General features: G+C 41.1%; 1 protein-coding gene and 1 non-coding gene across 2 annotated transcripts in view; both read right to left on the reverse strand.

Annotated features, from left to right (window-relative positions):
• Positions 1–2,592: 2,592 nt before the first annotated feature.
• Positions 2,593–19,156, reverse strand: part of ACADM (acyl-CoA dehydrogenase medium chain) — a 38,402-nt gene continuing 21,838 nt past the window's right edge. The window contains exons 8-12 of the mRNA XM_077823718.1: positions 18,332–18,440; positions 16,407–16,547; positions 16,207–16,302; positions 14,603–14,851; positions 2,593–3,893 (exon numbers count right to left, since the gene is read on the reverse strand). Of these exons, the coding sequence (XP_077679844.1) occupies positions 3,822–3,893; positions 14,603–14,851; positions 16,207–16,302; positions 16,407–16,547; positions 18,332–18,440 (667 nt within the window). The 3' untranslated portion in view covers positions 2,593–3,821. The remainder of the gene's footprint in view (positions 3,894–14,602; positions 14,852–16,206; positions 16,303–16,406; positions 16,548–18,331; positions 18,441–19,156) is intronic.
• Positions 14,022–14,114, reverse strand: LOC144269656 (small nucleolar RNA SNORD45). The gene has a single exon (XR_013346969.1). It is a non-coding gene; the product is annotated as a small nucleolar RNA SNORD45 (small nucleolar RNA).

Consider the following 19,156-nt stretch of genomic DNA (forward strand, 5'->3'; position numbering starts at 1 on the left):
TAAAAAAAATAACCCAAGCCCTCTATAAGCACTAATCATGAGTTTGCATGTTAAATTTCAGATGGTGGCTTGCTACTGTAAGAGACTATAGTTAAACAAAACACCCAAAGAGGAATATGTCCAAGGAACGGTGCATGGATATTGAGTTCTATGAAATCTTTCTTGGTGACAAAATCTCACACAAAATTGCCCTTTTCAGCAGTTCCTGGAGCAAAGTTTTTTCTAAGTATAGACTGATAGAAATGACAGAATTCACATGCTGAACACACAAGAATAAATGAGATCACATAAGTCACTCCAACAAGACAAGTAAGCACTCCATAATCTCACAGATTTTCCACTAGATTGCATGCTGTAAGAATGTATGGTGTAGCCATGTGGGATGAAGCAATCCTAAAGCTTTTATTTATTTTTAACATAAATGGATTTCAGACACGTTACAGCTAAATACAGCTATTAACACCATTTTGACTGATGGGGTGGTTTGTCTCGACTTCTGAGAGGTAAATATAGTATGGTTAGGAAAGCTGGGATTGACAAGGAGAGCAAGACCTAAAAGTGTTAAAGTGGGGAGAATGGTCCTCTACAACCACCATCTAATTTTCCGGTTCTTTTGCCTGTTTTGCTACCTAAGTTGAATCAAGTCTCCATAGAAGAGAGTCTCCTAGAAATGATAATGGACATCTTTGGTTTTTGTTGTTTGGTGGGTGGTGGTGTTTTAGCTTGTTTCAGGAACCAAAACTTCCCATTTGCAAAAATTAATGTTATGATTTGATGAAAGCTAGGGGTGGGAAATGAAGAAAAGCACAAACGAATTAAGAAATTGTCTGCTTAATATATTAGTGGAAATCCTCTTTTGAGGCATCTTAAAGACTAACTAAAATGGAGATGATTATTTAAGAGAATACATTTTTGACACATTTAGTGCCAGATTCTTGCCTTCCTTTCACCCTACATAAGCCAAACAAACTCAGAGATAGCACAGGATGCAAGTGAGGATAGAGTTTGGCTCTTTGGATTCATTATACCTCCAACGTGACTCAGCCATGGTAGTGGGAGTAACCACAATCTTAGTGAAATTATCAGGAAGCATTATCCCTTTGAAAGTTCTAATGTCTCCTGGGTGCTGGTGTGGTACTGGGAGTATGGCAAACTGGGTTTTACTACCCCTTCACTGCAGCACAGCCATAGCACCACTCACAAATGCTGGACAGCGGGTGAAATCATTGCTGCAAGCAGTTGGAGCTGGCCCCCTACCTTTGAGCTCCCCAGTGCTGGGAGAAGGATTATGCTTCCTTCTTTTTAAGGGTTCTCTGTGTTCTTTTCCTATCCTACTGGACACACACTGGAGGGAAACTTTTGCTTCTATACATTTAAGTGCACTCCATCCAAATCATAGCTTTTTAAAATGTAAGTTAGATACTGTCACTGCAATGACTGTAGGCAAAAAGTCAATGCCATAACCATTCAACAATAGCTCAAACAGCACTCTAGAGATGAGAATTTGTTTTTAAATTGAGAGGGGAAAGTGTTGACCCTTATTCTTTTCAAGTAGATCTATGGGATCTATGGGATCTTTATCTTCAATTTGGACTAACAGCGATAGATAAAATAAGCATGTGTGAGATTTGTTCACAAGTGACGCCTGAGCAGCTGAGAACCCAGCATACATGTAAAAAGTGAGATTGTGCAAGTGACACTTTAGATCAGCACGTTACAAGACAAGCAGCCTAATTCCTGGGGTTTTATCATTTACTTCAATAGGAGCAGAATCACAATATGAAAAATAAAGTTCTTTCAAGGGCATGTTTTTTTTCAAGAATAGATGCCAGGTGCAGGCTTCCTTCATGTAGGCTCCATAGTGGTTATGGTTCTGCTTTCATGTGCACAAGCACTTCTGTTTTCCTTCAGCAAGACTTCTACGAGGATTAGCATTTTGCTAGTATTACTCCAAAATAAAATTTATGTCTCGTGGCACCTTAAATACTTATTTCAATAAGTTTAGACAAAAGCCTCCCACTACAAAGTGATTCACCCTCAATTAGGAAACAGAAGAGAGAATAAACCTTGAAATGTGAATTTAGTTCTCATGAAAGATTGACAGTCCTGGAAACTGACATGATACTTGTTCACTTCCAGTGGCTGGATACTGACTGCTGTTTCAAGTAATACTGAGGTTAGTTAGATTCCCCCAAACAGATACATAGCATGCACAGTATCAGTGTAAACTTCCCCTCCTCAACCCCCATTAAGTATCAGTGATAATCTGGAAGAGGTGAGTTATGAGCAAGATTTCCATGGCTAAGCTATTCAACCCCCGGCCTCGACTGAGATGGTCCATTGCAGTAGTGCATGGATAATGGATAATGACCAGATAGGAACTGAAGTATAATTATTAACTCATTCACAAAGATTGACTAAAAATGAATGGTCTAATTCTGAGCTGGGCCTGATTTGAACACGTAACTTAAAATGTCACAAGCTCAGTATCCTATTACCAATCATACGCCCCAGTGTTATACAATTTCTACTGTAGTCTATTAGAAGGAGTTTGGTCCCCATTTGAAAATAAAAATGAGTAGCGCACATCTGTTTCCTGAGAATAAGTAGTTTTTTATTATTGCAATTCAGAACTATGAATAAGAGAAACAACTTTTCAATCATTTACTACTAAACTTGACAAGAAAAACTTTGCATTGTGTGATTTACTGCTTCTATCAATCATCATACTTGAGTCTGAGGTAATAGTTACGTTTAATAGGGATACTATAACCAAAAATGTGGCACAGTAACCCTGGTGATTTTGAATGCGTGCACTTCAAAGAAATTAAAATAAATCCGAATCTGAATGGTCATTGTTCAGTTTTTCTGCTATAAAAATATGTAGTTAATGAAACTACTATTGCGCATAGTATTAGTTACCAAAAGTTGTTCATAATATTTGTCCATGAAAAGAAGTCTTATTTTAGGAAGGAGAGAGAGAAGAGAATGAGGGTTTTTTTTGTTTTGTTTTTTTTAAATGTACACAGTAGGATAGCTTTTTTTTAAGGCACAGCAGGAAAAATCCATGCATCCGCATAGACAAAATAAAAGAAAAATGTCATCAGCACTGGTTTCAGATGAAGAAGATGAAAGGTGGTGCACAATTAAACCAAATTTCATATTATGCTATGCCTTTGTAAACAAAAACAGATTTTGCTCATACATGTGTAGACAATTTACAAGTAAAATAAAATGATAATTCAGTTGCTGTGATATTATTTTCCTAAAACAATAATCCCTGTTTTGATGTCAGAACATAGTATTATAAATTTAGCAGGGTCTAAACATTCACCTATACTTAATTTTAAATATTCTGAAAGTGCAAGTTTCTAGAACTCAAAGCTGTAAGTACACAGAAGAAATTGAAACCTACTGATTTGGAGACCATATGAAGCAGAACATGATCTCTGAGGAAACAGAGTAATAGCTTTTTTATTAAAGATTTAGATATTTTTTCTTTGCTTAGGTCCAAGTCTGCTCCTACTGAATTCAATGATGAAATGACAATGTACTCCAATGTGTGCAAGTTTGGACCCTTATAAGGAGAAAAAAAATGTATAATTGAAAAAAAAAAAAAAACACGCAATACCATATTGGAAGCCAAAGATATGCTTTAGAAAATACCAAATTTGTATTGGGACAGAAGGGGAAAAAAGTACATAATACAAAAGTGTGAAGGAAAGGTTCTTATTTTTTTCTTTTTAAACTGCATTCAAGAAAAAGATTAAAGCCCTCGTTTCCTTTATGAAGGCATCGACAGCCAACATCAATGCTTTTCCTTAACTTTTAAACTTGCCAACATGTTCACGTGCTATGATCAGCCTTTGGATCTGAGCTGTTCCTTCGTAGATCTGAAAAGAATTATGATACCATTACATTATTGTGTTACATTGCCTGTTTTAAAAAGCTTTTTAAAAATATAGCAAGATCAGTTTCAATGCTACATACAAAATATTAGAAGCCTCACAAGTATGTAAAGCAGTGTTGTTCTCTTTACCTAAACCTTTCATGGTCAATTCCCCCCTTACTTTCTGAACTTCTTTTGTTGTTTCTCTCTCCATTTTCTCATGTTTGCAATGCCCCACCCCACCCAGTAATCCTGTGTGCTTTCATCTCTGAGCCCACATTTTTGTATCTTCTCTGGCACTGTGTTCTCTCTCTCTCTCCTTTTCTCCTGTTGCTCAAATCACGCCTCTGTTCTAGTCCATGTGCTGACAACAGAACAAAACATTTACTATGAAGTTCTTTGTGCTAGGATAAAATCAGGATTTTGGTCTTTATGCTTTTTGGCAGTACACAAAAACAGAGAGGCATGATGGGAGACAGGAAGTATGATTCAGTGGTTAAAGTACAGGATGAGTTAAGATTTCCATTCCTAACTTTTCTAAAGACTTGTATAGATTTGGTCAAGGTCTCACAGCCTCAGTTTCTCCAACTGCATAATAGGGATAATTATGTTCACCACCAGGTGTTTCAAGATTCCCAGAAGGAAGGCAGTATATAACTGCAAAGCATTATCTGAGCAACGAAAGACCTACAAGTCTCGTTAAGGACTATCACAAAAAAGAGTTCAGTTAGCACTCCATGTTTGAAAGCTAGAACAAGAAGCTTCAGATTCTTAAGAATTTTGGGCACTTTAAGCACAAAGGTTATTTTTGAAGTTGTACAGAGGGAGCTTCTAAATAAGATTATGGTCACTGTTACTTAGATTTGTAATTGGGACTAAATTGAGAACAAGAAAGGGGGAAATAACTTTATCAGAACAGTCTATGGAAGAATGTGTGAAATATTGAATGAAATCAGGTACAGAAATGGAACAAAAAAAGAACCAATGGGAAACAAAAAGTTTTTGCAGATGATGCATATGGCCAAGAGCACATGCTGTCTGTCATCAGGCAGTGATACAGTAGGGCAGACAAAGTGCAAAAAGTAATCAAGGGCAAGAGACATGTGAGGTATCATGCATCAGAAATGGGAGGATGGTATAAATCTGGAATAAAACAAACTCTTTCAGAGGTTGGGATACTTATTTAAAGTGACAGTGGGTGAAACACAGTAAGGCATTTAAAGACTCTTTACAGACAGATGAGGCAACACTGTGGATTATCCTTTTCCATAAGCTTCCCAAAAGATGAGTAATAGAAACCAGAACTAGAGAAGTATGGTTAGATGGAATATTGAAGGAAATTAGAATCACCCCAAAACATGCGACCAATGAGCAATGTCTGAAGAATGAAAATTCTTCAGTCCAGACTTCAGAAGAATGTTGCAATCAATTCAGCAAATATATATTTTCTATTTATTATTCTTAAAGGAAGTTTAATAATGAAACACTGCTACAAATGTCAATAACAGGAGACCAATCAAAACTGCAAAAGAAAATATTTTGCGGCTCTCTTCTCTTTAATTCCTTAGATAATTAGCTGATGTATCACAAATATAACTCCTGCAGAGAGATTAATGGGGATAATCGTAACTAGGCTTGGAAGGATTAGATTTTTATCCGTAAATGTCAGTAAACATCGCTTTCACCATGCACAAACTGACAAAAATATATTTCTAACAAAAATAACTGAAATGTACAGATAGACAAGTAGGAAAAACACTGCTTGAGAATTTATCAGTCAAAATCCAGCGATTTAAAATTAGTGTTTTACAAATGGACAAGCGAATAAACAGTAAAACAGATACAATTTCTTGATTTACGGATATTTACTTTTGTTTATTTTGACATGTGATATTAACAATTTATGTATTAACGGTTTATAAAGCTTTAACCTTTTGAATCTCAACGTCTACTGTCATTAAATAATTGTCTGACCTCCCCATAATTTCCCGCAATGGTGAAAATTTAAAATCAATAAAAATTTTAAAAATTCTTAAATATAAACACAGACATTATCCGTCATACTTATAAAAAAGATTAATCAAAATCAATAAGGTTCAGAGAAGATGAATGTAGAAAATTTGGAGACCTACTCAGATGTTTTCTTCTAAATAAAAATCATTTACCATTCGTTGAGTCCCAAAGAAAATTGATAACAAAATCAACAATAATAAATCCAAGTTTCTGGGAGAAAGATTTAAATAATAAAAATACTTACAAGGCAATTATAGAACGAAAAGGCTCTGGACACTTAAGACATGAAACTGTTACTTGCGGCAACTGTGGTTCTTTGAGACGTAATGCAGATATGTATTCCACTTAGGAATTTTGCACCTGAATATTCTGCAGTGCACCAGGACTGGAAAATTTTGTCTAGCAGTTCCTCTAGAGGGGTGGCATTCGCACTTTGTGGCCATAGTCCCATCGCTGGCTATTGAGGTATTGCCACCCTGACTCCCCCCTTAGTTTCTTTGCACCAAATGCCCAGAAACTAGATGCCTATGCAGAGGGGACAGAAGGTGGGTTGTGGAATACACATCTGCATCACGTCTCAAAAGAACTACAGTTACAGTAAGTAACCGTTTATCCTTTGAGTAAATGCAGCTGGTTATTCCACTTAGGTGACTCACAAGCAGTACCTGTAGGGGTGGGGCTCCAAGTTTATTTAAACAAGGACTGCAGTACCACCTTCCCAAAGTTTGCATCTGCTCTGGATGCCAGGGTAATGGCACAATGGTTTTTAATGTATGTATCAACAACCATATGGCAGCCCCGCAAATATCCAATACTGAGATGTCACTTAAGGATGCTATTGATGTAGATTGCGAGCTCAGAGGATGAGATCACACCCCATAGAGCAGGGGTTCTCAAACTGGGAGTCGGGACCCCTCGGGGTCGCAAGGTTATTACATGTGGGGTCGCGAGCTGTCAGCCTCCACTCCAAACCCCACTTTGCATCCAGCATTTATAATGGAGTTAAATATATAAAAACATTTTTTTAATTTATAAAGGGGGCGGTTGCACTCAGAGGCTTCTTGTGTGAAAGGGGTCACCAGTACAAAAGTTTGAGAACCACTGCCATAGAGGAAGCATAGCCAAAGCAATTTCATATGTAGTCATGATGCTGGAACTTATCCACTTAGAGATCATCTGTGAGGAAACTGCCTGCCCCTTCATACTGCCTGCAGACCACACAAACAGAGAAGGCAAACCCTGAAAGGGTGTAGTCCTGTCTAGATAAAAGGTCAGACATAGTCAGTGTGTGAAGATGCTGCTCCTCTGGAGATGAATGCTGTTTAGGAAAAAACACAAGCAAATATACTGCCTAGTTTAAATGAAACAGAGACCACTTGAGACACAAACTTTGGGTGCAGCCGAAATGTCACTTTGTCTTTGGAGAATTGCATGTAAGGAGGCTCTGCCATCACAGGCAGGTTCCGCCTGCAATTCACACATTTTCCTCGAAGATGGTATTGCCACGAGGAAGGCAGTTTTTTTTTAAATGAGAGGACAGGGGCAGGATGCCAGGGGCTTGAACTGAGGTCCCATAAGAGTCACTAAAACTGTGGTAACATCCCACAAGGGAAACAGTTCCTGCATCAGCAGGTGGAGATGAAGGATTCCCTTGAAGAATCTTTTCACCATGCCTTTGGAAAACACCGATCTTCCATGAATGAGTGTCTGAAAGGCTGAGATTGCTGCCAGATACACCCTCAACTAGCTAAGTGTAAGCCTGATAACTGAAGACGTAGCGAATAGTCCAAGATGTCTTGGATACTAGCTAGTGTCAGCTGAACTCCACAAGCCAATGACCACATTGAAAAACGCTTCCACTTTGCCGATAGGCCATCCTGGTAGAGGGTTTTATACTACTGAGTAGGTCCTATTGAACAGCTACAGAACATCACTCTTCCTCTTCATTCAACCACAGAGCAGCCACATCATAAGATGCAGGGAGGGAGCGGAGTGCCAGATGCAAAGTGTGACCGTGATTCTGCATGAGTAGGTCAGGATGGAGAGGAAGGAAAACAGGAGGCTGAAGTGACAGTGCAAGAAGGTCGGAAAACCAGCACTGCCTCGGCCGTTCCAGGGCAATGAGGATGAGCGTGGCCTGATCTGCTTTCAGCTTGAGGATGACCTGTGGAATGATCAGGATCAGAGGAAAAGCATGCAGGAGAATCAATTGCTGAATGAGATGGAAGGTGTCCTTGAGGCCACCCTGAAAGCAGAAGAGACAGCATTTCCAGTTGTCCCTTGTAGCGAACAGGTCAATCATTGGGATGCCCCACACTGCAAAGATGACTTGGAGAACATAGGACTTTAGAGACCACTTGTGGTTCAGGGGAAAATTCCTGCTGAGATGGTCCACAAGATGATTCTGGACCCAGGGCAAGTGATCGGCTAGCAGAGTCAAAATGGGCGCTTGGGGGACACCAGCAAGAGGTGTGTCAATGGCTCAAACCCTGGACTCGACTGCCTCCTTCTCCGGGATCTATAATCCTTTCTGGGGTAATCCCACTGTCTCAAGGGAGCAAAAGGTTGCCCAAAGGTGCACTGCAGATGATGTTGTTGCTGTGGTTAATCACTGAAGTGGTGTCTCTGCACTGTTGGTGTATACACCCCTCAGGAACGTAGGGTAGCCTTAGAATCCTTGAAGGACGGCAAGGTCTCATCCAGCTTGTGTGAAAACAACACCCAGCCATCAAAGGGCAAATCTTCTATGGCCTGCTACATGTTGGGAGCAATGCCTGAATTCAGCAGCCGGGACGTTCTTCTCATGGTCACCACAGAGGCCATAAACTCTGGCCGAAGCGTCCATGGCATCCAGCATGGACTGCAATGTCTTGGCCACAAAACAGCCTTCGTTGATAAATGCCCAAAATTCTTCTCTGAAGGTTTCAGGCAGCTGGTCCTCAAACTAAGACATAGCTGTTCAATTTACAAAGTTGTACGTGAACAATGCCTGCTGGGTCCAATCCGCATTTGCAGGGAGGAGGGGGTTTAAATCCATTAAATCCATCCTTTTGGAGTGCCTATCCTTAGGAGTAGACTTCTACCTGCGCTTTTAGGGTCTATTGTTCACAGCTGTCACAACTAGGGAATTTGGGGCTGGATGGGAGTAAAAGCCCTCAAATCACTGCAACTGGGATGAAATACTGTTCCTCCATGTGCTTTGCAGTAGGCAGTACCAAAGCCAGGATGCTCCAGGGAACCTTTACAGGCTCTAGGAGTGCATCATTAGAGGGATGAGTGTTCTCTCAGGAGCAGATGGCAGCAGGAGATCCACTAACTTATGGTTGTTCTCCTACAGGTTCTCCACCTGAATGACCAGGAAAGCAGCCACACACCACAAAAGGTCACAATAAGCCTTGAAATCCTCTGGTATTGGAGATGAAGAACCAGGCACTGCTGAATCATCCAGGGACACAGAGTAGGCAGTTAACTGCACCAAGGCTGGCTCCCGTTTCTGCACTGATGGAGCTGGATGAGCAGCTCCATGGGCTCCACAAGGGGAAGGATCACTGGTGCCTGAACCTGCAAGTGGGTCAACAGTTCATGCCACTGATCTGCCCAGCAACTTCACCTTAGAGCGAGCTGAGGAGTGTGCCCTCGGCAACCGAGGAGTGTCCCACAGATTCCATGGAGGCCCTATCCTTATTCGTGGCATTAATGGCCAGAAGGCACCAGGCCAGGGGCCCCTCTGCCAACTGAAAGACAAGTGCCACTCCTGATGCCCATAGTACTCCATAAATGGTCCCCAATGTGGGTCAGGTGATGGAGGGCAGGAGGAGGAAGATCCTGACCTCAGTGCCGAGAAGCCTTGGGTTTCAGGTATAAAGGTGGAGCCAATCCTGAGGGAGCAAGTAGCCAGTCTGACTCATTCGTTGCCCAGAATGAGGCAGGGACTGGCACCAATGAATGAAGCAATATCACCAGCACAGAGTTCGCTGGTGCTGGAAGGAGTGTTGACCCTGAAGTCAGTGGCATTACTGAAGCAGGTGACTGTGCCGAAGTGGAGGGTGGTGAGAGCTGCCACAGTAATGTTGGCAGTGCCAAATGCAATGGTGCTGAGGAGTTTTCCAGTGCCAAGGAGGTCCCTTGCACTGAACCTGGTGCTGGCCCTGCTTCTATAGATTGTGGAAGAGGAACATCGGGGTGTGATGCCAACAGACCCAAGGGTTCAGCAGCCCATGCAGCCAATGGGGCTATAAATGATGCAGCCCTGGCAATGTCCTAGACCAAGGGAGAGGTCGGGATGGAAAGGCAGAGATGGTCTGTAGCTGCCAACATGGAAACAGTCAATCAGTGTTGGCATCGCCCTTGTCCATACTGGACTCAATGGATGCTCTGGAGCCAGAACCAGAGTTGATGGTACAGGATTTCTACCTCCCTACTCGGCACCAGGGAGAGGTTAGATCAGGGGTTCTCACAACAAACTTTTTGGTGGCCTCAGAGTGCAGCCACCAACTCTTGCTGGTGGCCATGTTGACAATTTTTCCTAAAATAATTAACTTTAGGAAAAACAAATAAATATTATGAAACAGGTCCAAATCATTGTAATGCATTTATGTAGGTTTTTTTCCCCCCAGACTCAGTAATTTAAAAAAAAAAAAAATGTACAGTGGTCTCTATTCTTCACTGGACCTAAACAGAATAGAAACAAATAAGGTGCTTTGCATGTTCTTGTCTTTTTGTTGTTGTTGTTTCTTTTGCTTTTTTGGTTGCCTTTTAAAAAAATAACTTACTAGACAGTAAGTCTGCTGCTGGGAAAAGTGATATCTGTATGTTTGTTAATATCACTCTTCACAGCAGACTTACTCAGCCCCAGCAAGTCCTGGGACAAATTAAGCCCTGGATGGGGAAGTGGGCAGGGAGGCTGTGGGGCCTAGGGATGATGGCGTGGGTGGTGAGCCTGCCACCACGTGGATGAAGGCTGAAGCCTGTCACCCCACCCTTGGGAAAGTGGGAAATTCACCAGCTGCCTGCACCTCCAACATTTGTGTCTCTGGAGGGGGGCATGGCCCAACCCCCGCTGGTAGCCCTGAGAGAGGGGTCACTGCTTCCCCCCTGAATCACAGCCCAGGAGGCTGTGGCTGAAAGAAAAGCCCCTGGTGGCCGCATTTGAGAAATGCTGGGTTAGAGGCACCTGCGCCATCCTGCGCGCCAGCACTAACCCTGTGCTCTTCCTCGGGGAGGCAGAAGAATCCCCAGGAGACCTGGAATGGTCTTATGCAATCTTTTCCTTGGTGCACCCAACAGGGAACAGCTCCTCCATCTCTTCGGAGAGGCGCCTGCTCTAGAGCCTGAAACACCAGCATTCCCAGAACTAGAGGGTGACTTCCAATCCTACGAGAGCCTCAGTGTCGAAGGATGGCCTGTTCAAGTAGGTGCTTCTTTAGGCGAAGATCCCTAGATGTCGGAGTCCACTTTGTGAACGATCTACAGGCTGAATACTGCTCCTTGATGTGGGCTTCACCCAAGCACCACATGTGGAGACTGTTGTTGGGAATCGCTCCCCCACATGACTGACAATGTTTAAACCCTGGTGAGGGCATCTCAGGGGAATACTTAACTAAATACAACTAATGTGAATCTAACCAACACTAAGGATACTCCTAACAACTAGAAAAAAAAATACTCTACAATAGTGAGAGCTTGTGAAGTTAAGACCACACAGAGCTCCAACTCCAGTCAGAGGTGGTAAAAAGGAACTTGGGGGCCAGGGCAATGCTGCCTCAAATTAGCCAGAGGAGGGGCTATGACCACAAGGTGCAAGCGCTGTCCCTCTATCCACTAACGCTAGGCAAAATGCTCTGGCTCCAATGCATTGGGCACAAGCACACACCTAAGTGGAATACATAGTTGCATCTACTCGAAGAAGAACAGCACCTTAATTTCCTCTGAACCTTTCTATGAAATGAGCGTCTAGAATCTGATCTCTTTAGGAAGCATCAAATCAAACATCTGGATAGATTTCTCACATAAATATTATGATTGATATAAAAAGATATTACTTTGAAACGTAATAGGCCATTTATAAAGATGACAACCTAAAACAGTTTTACAAACCCAAGGCATCCTAGTAACACAGTAAAAATATTTGAAGAGCTTGCAATGGACATGGATCTATTCTATTAATACTGTATGTTTCCCTAGTTATTGGCAATGTTTACTGTATGAATATGTTGGGTAGGAAGGAAAACAATGACTCAAAATAAGTCACTGTTTGGTAGGCACTTTGTGGTTGTTAAGAGACAATGCTAGACAGAAAAAGACTTGGGAACACAAGAAGATCAAAAGGTCAATATCAGTTTATAAAAGGACTGGGGAGCTACTTGGGAAAACCACAACGACATAGGCACCTGCTGGGGTGCTGTTGGCCTGCTTAGGTTATAAACAGAGGATGGTAAGATGTTCTCTCAGGTAAGACAGATATATGGGTAGATTATAATTTGTTTTAAAATCCTTGTTCTTTTATGCTTTGTTCCTACTGTGAGAAATAAACAATACTTGGTTTTTAACAAACTGTCTGGTCACAATATTCACCACTGGTCACAGACTACCAAAGGGAAGAACTGTTAAACCCAGTCAGACCTGCAGGGAAAGCATAGCTTATACACAGGGCATCACAAGGTACAGTAGCCCACGGCCCAGTCTAAGAGTGGGAAAATTGTGGGATTACACCCCAGGGCAGGTAAAAGCACGAGGTCTGAACCTGAAGGGGTACACTCAGAGACCAGAGAAGGTACTGGGACAGAGCTTGAGTGGACTGAGCTTTTCTGTAGAGAAGGTAAAGAACTGGAAGGAAGGATGTTTTGTCTGAGACTTGTGTAATTGGGCTGGGGTTTCAGAATTCTTTCCTGTTTCCCTCCAGTAAATGGTCCCATAACACTATTTATAGATTCACTGACAAAGGAAACACACACACACATATGGAACTGGAACAAGATCTGGGCCCCAATCCTTGGCTGCCTGTGTGTGCCATAGCTAAACTTGGGGAATGCAAAGCCATAGTTGTGCTTATCTTGAGCTGGTTCCCTGATGTGCAGTACTCTGAGTACTTGAAGTGGCTTTTTGTTTAAGTAATCATAAAATGCTGCTATTATGGGTCCCTCCTTTCTGTCTATGTGATTTAGCAAATGGGTGAGGATTACCACCAGTATTGCACCAGGCAAGTATAGTGGATCATCGTGTAAGGAAGAAGAAAATTCAATCCCCACTTCAGAAAGACTTTTAAAATAGTCTGTAGATTTGATTATTTATATTAACTGTTTTGTATAATTTCAGGTTTCAGAGTAGTAGCCATGTTAGTCTGTATTCGCAAAAGAAAAGGAGTACTTGTGGCACTTTAGAGACTAACAAATTTATTTGAACATAAGCTTTCGTAAGCTACAGCTCACTTCATCGGATGCATTCAGTGGCCACTGAATGCATCCGATGAAGTGAGCTGTAGCTCACGAAAGCTTAGGCTCAAATAAATTTGTTAGTCTCTAAGGTGCCACAAGTACTCCTTTTCTTTTGTATAATTTCAGTTTCCTTAAAAACTGTTTAAGAACAAACAGACTGAAGTGGGGGATTAAAGTCTATATTCTTCTCTACATTTTGGTTTCTTTCCTTTCAGTCTCAGCTTCCTCTTACCGTGCCTAAGCAGGTGCTCCCTGCTGTGAACTTGAGCCTCACTGAACTTCCACAGTAGCATTGTAGAGGAGCTTACTAAGATAACATTGGACACCTGCTATACCAACAAAGTGCTAACAGCAGCAGCCTTCCTTTTACTACACAGCCCTTTATGTTGTGGCTTAGTTTTAGGAGTTATCTGAACTGGGCTGAGAATGTTTGATTAAAACTAATTCAGGCTACTTAAGTACTGGCCATGTAGTGTGGGGTCAGGACAAAGCATGTTTAAGCCAAGTTTAAGAATGGTGTTTTAGCCTACATGCAGGCTTGCTATGCCAACATTTCTGTGCTCAGACTTAAGACAGCATTTAGAAAGATGGCTCTTACTTGGAAAGAGACACTCAAGTGCCAGAATAAAAATATCCACATAATATGAGAGTGCTCTAAAAACTGAAGGCACAAGTAGCACCTCTCTCAGGTCTCAAGAGTAATTCTAAGAGCTAAAAAGGAGTAGTGACAGTCATCAACTTTAGTTTCAGATAATACATGCCAAGGCTCATCATTGATTTAGGAAACTACTTTGCCTCTCAAAGCCAAATATCCTCCCCTTCCTCACTCCTTGGGTAGCTCAGAACTGCTTTTTCCAATCCATCATCCCAGCTCCCTCCAAAATGGGGGCAACAGAGTGAATGAAGCGCTACTACGACATGCTGCCTAACCCTGGCTAAAACAAGTTCAGTGATGGAGATAAGGGAGATTCTGTGCCTTTGGATGGTGTGGGAGGACAAAACAGAAGGGTTCCTTGGCACTGCAAGTCCCAAGCTGCCTTCTAGGCCAGTCACAAAGCTATCCTCCTTCCCCAGTCTACTAGAAGATGCATCCTACCTCCAGAGGTGCAAAGCAAAACCTGCACACACAAAAAAGTGAGGCGGGGAGGGAGAAGACAGCTTTTCAAATTTTATTTAGTAGTCTATTTTAAAAGCAAGCAACCACTAGCTCATTTTGTAGACATAATACAATCCCTATAGTAATATTTTAGTTATTTGTTTTACTTACCTGATAGATTTTGGCATCTCTCATTAGTTTTTCTACAGGATATTCACTATTAAATCCATTTCCTCCAAAAATCTGGACTGCATCTGAAGCTATTTGGTTTGCAACGTCACCAGCAAATGCCTTTGCAATGGACGCGAAGTAAGTATTTCTGTGACCAGCATCAACCTCCCAAGCAGCCCTTTGGTAAGCCAGTCTAGCTAGTTCCACTTTCATTGCCATTTCAGCCAGCATGAAGGACACTGCTTGGTGCTAGGATTGTTAAAATAAAAGCAGGTTAATATTGCCTAGTTGTGATTCTACAGTGAATACAAAAGAAACAATGTAGCTTCTTTAATATTGTGGGCAAAGCAGCATATGGAATTAATTCTGTTCAGAGATATGCTATGGGATGGGGAATGGCAGAATCTCACACCTATAGCTTGGGGCATAGTTCCAAGTACGATATATACTCTTCCAAAAGCTGAATTTTTTTTAGTAAAAAAGGGAAGCATCAGAGAAGGGGGTCGGCTTATGAACGGGTATACAGAGAGGGGAGAAGTGGGACACAGCCCCTCCCCCCAACAGAGGAAGCAAGGAGAGGCAGTACAGCCAGCGGAGCCAGAAGGGAAGAGGCGGGGCCACAGTCTCTCCGCTTCTAGCCACGCTGCTCTCCCTGCAGCCTCCGAAGCAGGCAGGCTGCAGCCGCGCCGCCCGGCCCAGCCCGCTGGAATAGGCTACGGCCACACCGCCTGACCTGCCAGAGCAGCTCCAGCCAGGCCAGAGACATCCTCCCCTGGCTCTCCCCAGATAAGATGGGAAGGGATGGGGAGATTGTGGGGGTCCCGGGCTAGGGGTGGGTCATGTGGGCGGTGGTCACAGGAATTACTCTCCTGACCCCCAGCTTCTCCCCCACAAAAAATTTCCCCACCAGTTGCTGTCCCAGCCCATCAGGGTAAGCAGCTGGAGTGCCAGGACACTTTGTTTACTTAGGTTTACCTCCGTGCCTGCGGACGCTCAAGGTAAATAAAGCATCTCGGCCTGCCAGCGGCTTATCCTGATGGCCTGGGAGCCAAAGTTTGCCAACCCCTGAATTATAGGGTCAGCTTATGAATGGGTCATAAACATTTTCCATTTTTACTTATCCATCTTGGGGGGGCGGGGGGGGTCAGCTTATAAACAAACTGGCTTATAATTGAGTATATACGGTAATTAAAAATTAAAACCTATTTAATTACAAAATTTAGCTTTGAACTGCACCGTTTAGCTACATTATTAATGCGGTCTGTATCCTGCTTTACATCAAAAAGAAAAGTTGGTATCACGTCTTCTCTCCCCTGCAGCTGCCTGCCCAATAAGTAAGGAAACTGAAGTATCTGGCTGATATAATTCAGCCCAGCACATTGCTTTGAAATGACTTACCATTTACCAATTCATTCTTTAAAAGTTTCTGGAGTTAGTACCTGGTTAGCTTTATTTATGGTTTTATATGGAGTGCTCAACTCTACCTTTCCATTTGAAAAAGCAGAGTGAGAGCAGACAGATACTATAAAGTAGTCCCATGAAAATAGAGTATCTTAACAACACATGCTACGAAACTGTGGCTTGTAACTTTTTGCATAACTTACCTCTATAATTGGTTTTCCAAAGGTTTTTCTTTCCAAAGCATACCTAGTAGCTTCATCCAATGCTCTCTGTGCTAGCCCAACAGCACCTGCTGCTACCTGTATAGTTCAAATACAGTACATAGTAAAATCTGAATTCTCCACTTTTACCTTAAGTTTTTTTGTTTGCTTTATTAAAAATGCACCTTATTGCTGCTACTTACTGGAGGTCTGGTTTTATCAAAAGCTCCCATAGCAATTTTAAAACCAACTCCCTCAGCACTTAGAACATTTTCTTTGGGCACTCTCACATCCTCAAAGACAATACCTCTTGTATCTGAGCAGCGCTGACCCATATTCATCTCCTGAAAAAGAAGTTTACAAAAGGTATAACTGGAACTGAATACTTCCATGGCATGACATGTTTTCTAAATTTTGATTTACTTGAAAAGAAATTGAAATAGATTTTTTCAACCAAGTTTTCAAAGTTAAACACACCAGATGCAGCCACAGAGCACTCAGACATGCATACTGAGTAACTCCACATGCAAATACCTATTTGCATCGCAGTTAACCACTGTGTGCATTCCTGCCCTTTGTTTTATAAACCATATTTTTAAACAAAAGACAGATTAGCTCTCTTGAGAGCAAAAATTTAAACAACTGCCCTGACTGCATTTGGTGGTTTTAACCTTGAAGAGTTACTTCTGGTTGATAAACAAGCAACCAAAAACAATTTCTTTACTTATGCTAAAAACACTCAAGGAGTTCATTAAAACAATGATTTTTTTTTTAAAAAAAAATCAATCATTCTTTTCCTTATGCTTTTTATTCCCTTTATTTTTCTAAGTACAATGAAAAATCGCTAGTTTCACCTTTTGCTTACAGCCATTTTCTAAAGCAGTTTCAAGCACTAGCAATAAAACATTTTAGTGACAAGCTCTTTGAGAGAAACTGTTCTTTCAGAAATAGATTCTACTGAAATGTTATAAAGTCAAAAATATTTCTATTGAAGTATGTTTTGTACAAGGTTGTTTTAATTTTGGATTTATTTGAGAAAATACAAATATATAAATTTCAGGTTTAAGTTGATATGACAGAGTCCCTTTGATCACCCGCAAGAAATAGACCAATCAGTAAACAGAATTTATGATACCGCTCCACAATGTAAAACAACAAATTTGATCTGCAGCATGGCTCCACCTGCTGCATATACTGGTGCTGTTCAAGTGGCAGAACAGTCATGGCTGGGAGTCAGGAAAGGAAAGGAGAGACATATGTTCTTCTTCTAAATAAATGGACATTTCAAGTTACCCATCAAGTTGGCAAAATGATTTCAGGCACCACACTGGCCCATGAGTCATTCCCCTTCTCCCCCTTCCCCTTCACAATTTTTGTGGGTGTTTAATCACATTTTTCCCTTTCCATGCTACTTTTAAACACCCACACAAACAGGAAAAAGAGACTGGCTCTCTATGCAGAGGATCCAATGAAATTGACTATACATGTAGTTATGTCAAATACACAACAGTAAAATATAGAGGATAAGTAATTTTTCATTTTCAATAGTTAGGTGTTACTTGAAACAATAGGTAAAATCTTTTCAGACAGAATTCAAGGTGTGCGGTTTTGCAGATAAGCTGCTCCTTCCTTACTCCCATCAGTCATGCTTCCTTGCGCGCGTGCGCACACACACACAGATCAGCAGTCAAAAGAAAGAAAGTCCTCTGATTACAAGAAAAGTTGGTCTTAGGTGCAATTCTGATTTCACATATTTCTTATGTGCAGTGGTGTAACTCCATGGTTATTTATAGAGATACACCAGTGTAAACAAGATCAAAGCAGGCTTTTTTTTTTTTTTAAAACCATCCAGGTGACCAAGCCTCATGTTGACTTGAAATAAACCCATAATACTAATATGATAGACCTAGTAAGTCACCACTAATTTATTTCAAACATCTTTAAAAATGAGTCACAATATAGAAATAGCAATGAGTACAAAAATGTTTTCTTGTGCTAGGCACAATTATGTTGTATACCTAATATGTTAAAAAGCATTCATATTAATAGTATCATTACTGTTTTTGAAAAGTGCAATTCCTAGTACCTAACTAGCACTCTTATAAATATCTATGCATATACACCCCACCTTTCTTCCCATTTGGATTCCAGGGCTGTCTGCTTCCACAATAAATCCAGTAAAGGCTTTGCTGGCAGGGGCTTTCAGATCAGGACTGGAACGAGCTAACAAAAAATACCTAGTGCAAACACACAGTAACTTGAGTGACTCAAACCTGTCTTCATGATTAAGAGATAAACAGATACAAGTTTTTTTTAAGATAGATACTAACTACCATATTACATTAACCCTATCAAGAGATTCTTAAAAGGAGGCATTAAGTTATTTTCTTCTGACAGATGACATGAACAACAGACAGCCTGCTTTAAATTGGAAATATTTCTACTGAGGCACTTACATACCACAGTGGTGGGTGTACTGGAAGTGCCAACAAAATTACACAAACAAATAACTGATACAAAGAACTGTTTCCTCATATTGCAATGTGATTTTTTATTATATTAGTTACTATCTTTAGGAAGGTTATGAAAAAGCTATTGCAGAGATGGGTCATTTCACAGCAGATCAAGGATTAGGGGAGGAGGTGATTGTGTGAAAACCTTTAGTCTCATGGAAGGGACTAATTTTATTCTTCTAGGTCTAAGTTGCAGCTCATTTCTAAAAGAAAAATGAAACAAATTTGATAAGTCACCTCCTGTAGTATTCACTGATGACATAAGATATATGCTAGGTGGTATTAAATGGTTCCTCCTTAAAGATCTTGAACCATTAAGCAAATTTCTTTGAAGCAGGTTGTACAGGATATTAACTAGGTCAGGATGAGAGAACTGTACTTCTAAAAAAAATGCTCTTTTCAGACTTCAAGGTAACAACATGGTTTGAGCATTGGTCTGC

This window comes from Eretmochelys imbricata, chromosome 8, assembly GCF_965152235.1.
Source record: "Eretmochelys imbricata isolate rEreImb1 chromosome 8, rEreImb1.hap1, whole genome shotgun sequence".
Taxonomy (NCBI): Eukaryota; Metazoa; Chordata; order Testudines; family Cheloniidae; genus Eretmochelys; species Eretmochelys imbricata.